At 50.2% G+C, this 8,752-nt stretch overlaps 1 protein-coding gene across 1 annotated transcript in view; it reads left to right on the top strand.

The window, feature by feature from the left end:
* The window catches only part of LOC121328418 (fibulin-1-like), an 8,961-nt gene extending 3,824 nt beyond the window's left edge, over positions 1 to 5,137 (top strand). The window contains exons 4-11 of the mRNA XM_041273062.1: positions 800 to 940; positions 1,682 to 1,825; positions 1,947 to 2,075; positions 2,395 to 2,520; positions 2,662 to 2,781; positions 3,175 to 3,306; positions 4,116 to 4,239; positions 4,704 to 5,137. Coding sequence (XP_041128996.1) covers positions 800 to 940; positions 1,682 to 1,825; positions 1,947 to 2,075; positions 2,395 to 2,520; positions 2,662 to 2,781; positions 3,175 to 3,306; positions 4,116 to 4,239; positions 4,704 to 5,082 — 1,295 coding nt within the window. The 3' untranslated portion in view covers positions 5,083 to 5,137. The remainder of the gene's footprint in view (positions 1 to 799; positions 941 to 1,681; positions 1,826 to 1,946; positions 2,076 to 2,394; positions 2,521 to 2,661; positions 2,782 to 3,174; positions 3,307 to 4,115; positions 4,240 to 4,703) is intronic.
* Positions 5,138 to 8,752: the final 3,615 nt, after the last annotated feature.

Genomic DNA, 8,752 nt, shown 5'->3' with positions numbered 1-8,752 from the left:
TACAAAAATTATTATTAAGGGGGTTTTTTAAGACAAACCTTCTTGGAAAGGGAGAGAAAATGTCATTTTTACAGCTCATTATCTGTACAATTTTTACCTCTCGAGAGGAATGGGGTGTGCCCTTCTCTCTCTCTCCGCCTCCCTCCATGTCTCCCTCCCCTCCCCTCTCCCCTCTCCCCTCTCCTCTCCTCTCCTCCCCCCTCCTCTCCTCTCCTCTCTCCTCTCCTCTCCTCTCCTCCCCTCTCTCTCTCCTCTCCTCCACCCTCTCTCCTCTCCTCTCCTCTCCTCTCTCTCCCCTCTCCTCCTCCTCTCTCTCTCTCCTCTCTCTCCTCTCCTCTCCTCTCTCCTCCTCCCCCTCTCCTCTCCTCTCTCCCTCCTCTCTCTCCTCTCTCTCTCCTCTCCTCTCTCCTCTCTCTCTCTCTCTCCTCTCCTCTCCTCTCTCCTCTCCCCTCTCCTCTCCTCTCCTCTCCTCTCTCTCCTCTCCCTCTCCTCTCCTCTCCTCTCCCCTCCTAGCCTTCTCCTCTCCTCTCTCTCTCCTCCTCTCTCCTCTCCTCTCTCCTCTCCTCCCCTCTCCTCTCCTCTCCTCTCCTCTCCTCTCCTCTCCTCTCCTCTCTCTCTCTCCTCTCCTCTCCTCCTCCTCTCCCTCTCCTCTCCCTCTCCTCTCCTCTCTCCTCCCCTCTCCTCTCCTCTCCTCACCCTTCCCTCTCCTCCTCTCCTCTCTCCTCTCCTCTCCTCTCCTCCCCTCTCCTCTCTCCTCTCCGCTCCTCCCCTCCTCTCTCCTCTCCTCTCTCCCCTGTAGATATTGATGAGTGTATCACAGGCCAGCACTCCTGCTCCAGGCTGCAGCGCTGTATAAACTCTCCAGGTTCGTTTCGCTGCACTGTGGAATTGGAGGTCTGTCCGCAGGGCTACGCTGCCAACCACAGGGAGCACTGTTCAGGTACGACACCCTCTCCATTGCAGCCAGTCAAATGTAAAGAACAGGGATGAGAATCAGACTCCCGCTGCACAGCAGTGTGATCCAGTCCTGGTTTCAGACACACCTGAGCTTGTTACCTAGACACACTGGGGCTGATCAAGCTGGTAGTAAAACCTGGACTGGGTGATGCTGCTGTGTAACAGGAGCTGGCTCTTAAGTTATCATAGTAAGAAAATGGTTTTATTATACCAAGAATTGACAATCTGTAAAGGCTGTTGTTGTTTTTTTGTCCCTTTTCTCTCTCTGTTCCACCCTGTCCTCACACACACACACACTGACACACTGAGACACACACACACGCGCACACACACACACAACAGAAAATAGGAGGCGCTTTTTTTACACAGAGAATCGTGAGGGTCTGGAACCAACTCCCCAGTAATGTTGTTGAAGCTGACACCCTGGGATCCTTCAAGAAGATGCTTGATGAGATTCTGGGATCAATTGGCTACTAACAACCAAACGAGCAAGATGGGCCGAATGGCCTCCTCTAGTTTATAAACTTTCTTATGTTCTTATATTCTCTCCCCCATCTCTCCCTCCCTACTCTCTCCTCTCTCTCTCCCCCTCTGTCTTCTCTCTTTCCACTCTTCTCACTCTCTTCACCTCTCTACCCCCTCTCCCCCTCTCTCCTCCCTCCTGTCTGCTCTCCTCCCTCCTCTCTCTCCTCTCCCTCTCCCTCCGCTCTCTCTCCTCTTACAGACATCAACGAGTGTGACACTGACCCCGTCCCCTGCACTCCCGGCTTCAACTGCGTCAACACCATTGGCTCCTTCACCTGTCACCGACACATCATCAGCTGTGGGCGGGGCTACCGCACCAGTGAGGATGGAACCCGATGCATAGGTGAAGACACGCCCCCTTTCTGTTAGAGCTCTTGATCAGAACTTTCTACGCTGGGCTGCCGCAGTTCTGCTGGTCCTGCCATCATTTTCTCTCTGTCTCACTCTCTCACTCACCCTCTCAGATGTCGACGAGTGTGTCACAGGTGTGCATCGCTGTGCTGACAGTCAGATTTGCACCAACGCTCCTGGAACGTACCGCTGCCAGTGTGCGAGGGGATACCAGGCTGGGCAGAGCTCCCGGAGATGTGAGGGTGAGAGACACACACTGAGCAGGGCTGGGAATCAGACTCCCACTGCACAGCAGTGTGATCCAGTCCTGGTTTCACTGGGAGTTTAATAAGACGACACACCTGAGTTTGTTACCTAGACACACTGGGGGCTGATCAAGCTGGTAGCAAAACCTGGACTGGGCGACACTGCTTTGCAATGGGAGTGTGTGTGTGTGTATGTGTGTCAGTGTATGTGTCAGTGTGTTTGCCTCTGTCTACCTGAAAAATAAAATGAATGAATGCATACACAAGTAAAGGAATCCTGTCATTCTTGACAGCGCAGTCTCTCTCCCCCTCTCAGATATTGATGAGTGCGCTCAGTACTCGGGTCGAGTCTGCGCTCAGAACTGTCACAACACCCCCGGGTCGTACTACTGCCGCTGCGAGGGGGGGTACAGCCTGGCTGCAGACAACAGGAACTGCCAAGGTAGTCTGTCTGTCTGTGTGTGTGTCTGTCTGTCTGTCTATCTATCAGTCTGTCTCTCTGTCGATCTATCCATCTGTTTATTTTAAGAGAACTGTAGTTCATTGTAGTCGCATTCTCAAGTTCCTAATTTTTTGTCCCCAGATGTAAATGAGTGTGAGAGCGCCCCCTGCAGTCAGGAATGCGCCAATGTGTTTGGGTCATACCACTGCTACTGCCATAAGGGGTTTGTATTGAACCAGCAGGACAAGACCACTTGTGAAGGTGAGAGATGGTACATTCCACCCGTTCAACATTGTAGTAGTCAGAAAGACCAAGTTGGCATGCCAGTGTATTTACATTCCCCCAGCATGACGCAAGTGAATCTCTATTCTACCAATATCTCATGTCCCTTGTCTGATGTCCCCTTCTCTCCCTGTCTCACACTATCTCTCTCCCTCACCCCCTCTCTCCTCTCTACTCTCTCCCTCTCTCTCCTCACCCCCCTTTCCTCAGATATCGATGAGTCCTCTCTTGACGGCTCTCTCCCCTCTCCTCTCTCCCTCCCTCACCCCCTCTCTCTCACCCTCTCTCTCTCTCCTCAGATATCGATGAGTGCTCTCTTCACAGCTCCCTCTTCTCTCTCCTCTCACCCCCTCTCTCTCTCTCTTTCCTCAGATATCGATGAGTGCTCTCTTCAGGGCTCCCCCTCTCTCTGCTCCTATCGCTGTGTGAACTCTCCCGGCAGCTTCCACTGCGCCTGCCCTGAGCTTGGGTATGAACTGGCCAGCAACGGCAGGAACTGCAGAGGTGAGGGGACAGCAGCAGGGGGAGCCACTGGGAACAGCGCAGCTCCGCGGGGAGAGCAGGGGGAGCCATTGGGAACAGCTCAGCTCTGCGGGGAGAGCAGGGGGAGCTACTTGGAACAGCGCAGCTCTGCGGGGAGAGCAGGGGGAGGCACTAGGAACAGCGCAGCTCTGCGGGGAGAGCAGGGGGAGGCACTGGGAACAGCGCAGCTCTGTGAGGAGAGCAGGGGGAGGCACTGGGAACAGCGCAGCTCTGTGAGGAGAGCAGGGAGAGGCACTGGGAACAGCGCAGCTCTGTGAGGAGAGCAGGGAGAGGCACTGGGAACAGCGCAGCTCTGTGAGGAGAGCAGGGGGAGGCACTGGGAACAGTGCAGCCCTGCAGGCAGAGCAGGGGGAGTCACTGTGAACAGCGCAGCTCTGTGAGGAGAGCAGGGAGAGGCACTGGGAACAACGCAGCTCTGTGAGGAGAGCAGGGGGAGGCACTGGGAACAGTGCAGCCCTGCTGGCAGAGCAGGGGGAGTCACTGTGAACAGCGCAGCTCTGTGAGGAGAGCAGGGGGGGGGCACTGGGAACAGCGCAGCTCTGTGAGGAGAGCAGGGGGAGGCACTGGGAACAGCACAGTGCTGCAGGCAGAGCAGGGGGGGCACTGGGAACAGCACAGCGCTGCAAGGGGAGGCATAGACATTGCAAGAGATTGTGATCACTGTGATGGGTATACACACTGGGGTAGAAGCCTTTGAGAAGGAGCTACCCGGAGAGGGGAATTCTCACTCTCTCTCTCTCTCTCTCTCTCTCTCACCCTCTTTCTCTCAGATCAGGATGAGTGCGCTCTGGGGACCCACAACTGCTCCTCGCCCGAGAGCTGCTTCAACATCGAGGGGGGGTTCCGGTGCCTGTCAGTGCAGTGCCCCCCGGGGTACCTGAGAACAGGGGAGCAGTGAGTATCACACCCACACACCCATTCACACTCACTTCACACTCACACCCACACACACCCATTCACACTCGCACCCACACGCACCCATTCACACTCGCACCCACACGCACCCATTCACACTCGCACCCACACGCACCCATTCACACTCGCACCCATTCACACTCGCACTCACACCCACCCACACTCACTTCACACTCACACCCACCTATTCACACACACCCATTCACACACACCCATTCACACTCTCACCCACACACACCTATTCACACTCACTTCACACTCACACACACCCATTCACACTCACCCACACACTCGCACACTGCATTCACTGCAATTCACTTCTGCGGTTTGTCAGTGAGGGTTTCTCTCCCCTCTAGCTACAGTCCTCTGCTCTCCTCTCTAACCCATCTCTCCTTTCTCTCCTCTCTTTCATCTAACCCCTCTCCTCTCTCTCCTCTTTCCAGTGTGTGTGAGAGGGAGTCCTGCTTGCACTCTTCCTTCTCCTCCCAACTGCAGTGCCAGTCTCTCCCGCAGAGGGTCTCATTCCACCAGCTCTCCTTCCCCTCGTCCCTGCGGACCCCCGCCCCCATCTTCCGCATCGCCCCGAGCCCCCCGGTATTCTCGGGGGACCGCGTGGAGATGCGCATCATCGGGGGCAACGAGGAGGGTCTGTTCTCCGCGAGGAGCTCCGACCGATACAGCGGCCTGGTCTCGGTGCTGGCTCCACCCCCCTCCACGCCACGGGACTTCCTGCTGCTGGTAGAGATGACCCTGCTGCGCCACGGCGCCCCCACCAGGTTCCAGGCGCAACTGCGGGTGTTTGTTACCCCCCCGCCTCTGTAGGGAGGCAGGCTCGAGAGGAGAAGGGGTTTGAGAGAATGAGAGATTTTTTTTTTTTTTTTTTAAGTTATTTATCAAATGATAGTGAGTTTGGGAGGAAGGAAGGAGGAGGCAGGCAGGCAGACAGGGAGAGAGGCAGGCAGACAGGGAGAGAGGCAGGCAGACAGGGAGAGAGGCAGGCAGACAGGGAGAGAGGCAGGCAGACAGGGAGAGAGGCAGGGAGAGAGGGAGGCAGGCAGACAGGGAGAGAGGCAGGCAGACAGGGAGAGAGGCAGGCAGGCAGACAGGGAGAGAGGCAGGAAGACAGGCAGGCAGGCAGACAGACAGGCAGGCAGGGAGGGAGGCAGTTACAGTTGTAACTATACTGATTGACAGAGGCTTTTGAAATTATTTAATTATATGAATTATTTGGTCAGGTGTGCAAGAAACATGTAATAATTAGCTTGAGAATCCTAGAACTCTTAATGTTAGGGTGGAAGTCAGATTCTTCAATACAAGACAGAAGAGAGGGAGAGAGCAGAGAGAGGGAGGGAGGGGAGACGAGAGGAGGAAAGTAGGGAAGAGATTGTGGCTAAAGCAGTCTGACCGCCTGTCTGCGTGTCAGATTTACATTTATTTAGATATATCTCGAGAACCGCTTGTGTGATTGTGCCGAGACTTGCGGGAGGACCGTCTCGAGCAGCAGTTATTGAGAGCACACCCTCACTTTGCTGTTTGCAGCTCAGATTTTTGAACGCGTGTCAGCGACAGGCTTGTTTCAGAGTTGAGAGATTGCATTTCGTATCTGTTTGATGTGGTTTTCACGTGACTATTTTGCAAGACGTGTCGTTCTTTTTCAATACACGTTTTGCATCACCTAGAATTTTAGGATTGAGAGATTTTAATTTTAAAAAAAATAATAACTATAGGACCATAATTTTAGATATTTTTAATCAAAAGAAACTCCAAAACTCCAAAAGGGTACAATATAACCCTAAAAGGTTCTATCTGCTGGTATAGATTTGGAACCATTTTGAAGTGCCATACGACTCGGGGAGCGGAGGCATCCTCCTGCCAATCTGTCACCAGACCTATAATGCCGGAGGACAACACAGATCTGGAGGCTCCACTGCAGAGCCACTGGCGCCCTATCGTCCACAGGGGGCGCTGGTGCGCGGTGAGCCGTGGATTCCCCTGCTGACCTAAGCCCTCCATACCCGGGCGGCACTCGGCCAATTGCGCGCCACCCCCTAGAGCACCCGGTCCCTTCCTGGACTCGAACCTGTGATTACTTAATCAAACTTAACTAATAAGGTGCTTTAATTAGACCTTTAATTGTTCTCAGCTTCTAAAAAGTCGCTGATTTGCAAGTTACTTAAAAAAAATTATATCGTTAACTTGAAATCTCCAACTGTTTTAAAAGCTGAAAACAATTAATGTTCTAATTAAGCTAATGAATAGTTAAGGGTTAATTAAGGGTTTTATTAAATAATTAAGGGTTTAATTAATTAATTAATTGAGGACCAGGGTTGGGGAACCCTGCTTTAGGCTCCCCCAGCCACTGGTGTAAATGCTTTGATAGATCACTCGATTCAAGATGCCAACAATTGTTATTTATTAAACATTAACATAACAATGTATGGTTTCTACAGTTAAACCATTAGTGTGGTTTGTTTCACGTTTAGTTATATTTTACACAGTTTTATTTGTGTTTTTAATAATTAAACCATATTATTTACACCAGTGTTTCTCAAACTCGGTCCCGGGGACCCCCTGTGGCTGCTGGTTTTCATTCCAGCCGAGATCTCAATTACTAAACCAGACCCTGAACTGAACTGATAATTTGCTTAATTAGACCTTTTCACTTGTTTTCAGTGTGTCTCCAAGCAAACTGATTTTTCCTGAAACTTACACCAGATAAATTTAAGAACATGCAATAGACTTGGATCAAATGCATATTGAAAGTAATTTACATCAGAGCTTATTATGAGTTTATGATATCTGTAAATTAAGACAGAGTTTATTACTGTGCATTTGAGATCAAAACTTCTAGTGAAAGCAATTTACATGTGTTATAATGTGCTGCGTCTCTGGGGTGAGACGCTGCTCTGAGGGACTCTGCAGCTGACGCACAGCTCACACACCCCGGTCTCGTATCTTGTAAAGTATACTTATATGTCAATTAAAAATAACTCATTTGAAATGTACTGTTTTAATCTATTCCTGTCAATGCAGATCCAAGAGTTAGGGTTACAGATTCTCTTTTCCATCAGCAGCACGCTTCCTTCCACTCACAGGAACAAAAGTTTTCTTCATGTCTCCTCTCTCTCTGTCACCCAGGCTGAAAAAAAATGTAATCAAATCTTCGCAACACCACCTGCAAACAATACAGCTAAATATCGATACAAAAAAAACAAACAACACAGAGGTCTTTGCGCAGCTAAACGCACACGCTATCCAACCCACATTATCCTCCGAGGCAGTCCTACATCAGCGAGAAGACTCCACGCCACCAGGGAACGCTCAGCACACGGGCAAGATCACTTTCCAATTCTACATACAATACCATTTGCATCAAAGACACTCAAATATTCAGTCGGGGATAAAACTGGCATTGACACACAAGCTCGTTATGAACTTTTCAGCAGTAAACCAGCTCAGGTCAAAATGAGTCTGCAATTACGCAATTTAACATTATTCTACCAATCACAGTACATCCAAGGTCTCCTAGCGGCTTCACGTTAAATGCTTCTTTTTTTTTTAATCAATACATTTAAAATTAGATTCAACTTAAATCAAAGCTAGAGGACAGCCAATGGAGATCTATTCCATCAGCCACACCTGTTTACAAACACAAACAAGGTCTTCAGGGGGTTAGGGTGCAGTGTGGCTAGATCAGCAGCACACTGCCCCCTAGATACAGCTCCAAGCCATGCTACACCTTACACAAGTCTCATCTCATTCCACATTTAAAACATCAATAAAAAAGATATACTTATCTTAAACTCACTCTGGTTCAGTCTCCCATGCAGCAATCAAAAGACAGACAAATTTCAAAAAATATTCCCATCATCTCCACCAGGGAAACACGCCGATCCCACAACAGTGGGGCTCAACATCCCCGCACCCACCCCATGTAGAAACCCACAATAACAATGCAGGAATAGAATTAAAAAAAAATACACCTCATCAAGTCATGCAGGATCCAACACAAGAGCAACAGCCAGGAATAAGGCATCCGTGAACAAATTAAAACACAAACAGCGACCCACAGTGCAACACAGCAACCCCCATAATCAAAACACTGCATTCAAGCTAAATATTTAATAATGCTTACCTTGAACAGTCTAACGCACAACCTGCATTACAATACAAAGCAGTCTAACGCACAACCTGCATTACACTACAAAGCAGTCTAACACACAACCTGCATTACAATACAAAGCAGTCTAACGCACAACCTGCATTACACTACAAAGCAGTCTAACACACAACCTGCATTACAATACATAAGAACATAAGAACATAAGAAAGTTTACAAACGAGGGGAGGCCATTCGGCCCATCTTGCTCGTTTGGTTGTTAGTAGCTTATTGATCCCAAAATCTCATCAAGCAGCTTCTTGAAGGATCCCAGGGTGTCAGCTTCAACAACATTACTGGGGAGTTGATTCCAGACACTCACAATTCTCTGTG

The sequence above is a fragment of the Polyodon spathula genome, chromosome 16 (genome assembly GCF_017654505.1).
Source record: "Polyodon spathula isolate WHYD16114869_AA chromosome 16, ASM1765450v1, whole genome shotgun sequence".
NCBI lineage: Eukaryota > Metazoa > Chordata > Actinopteri > Acipenseriformes > Polyodontidae > Polyodon > Polyodon spathula.
The sequence above is the reverse complement of the archived record's forward strand: the minus strand, read 5'-3'. Positions and strand labels throughout refer to the sequence as shown.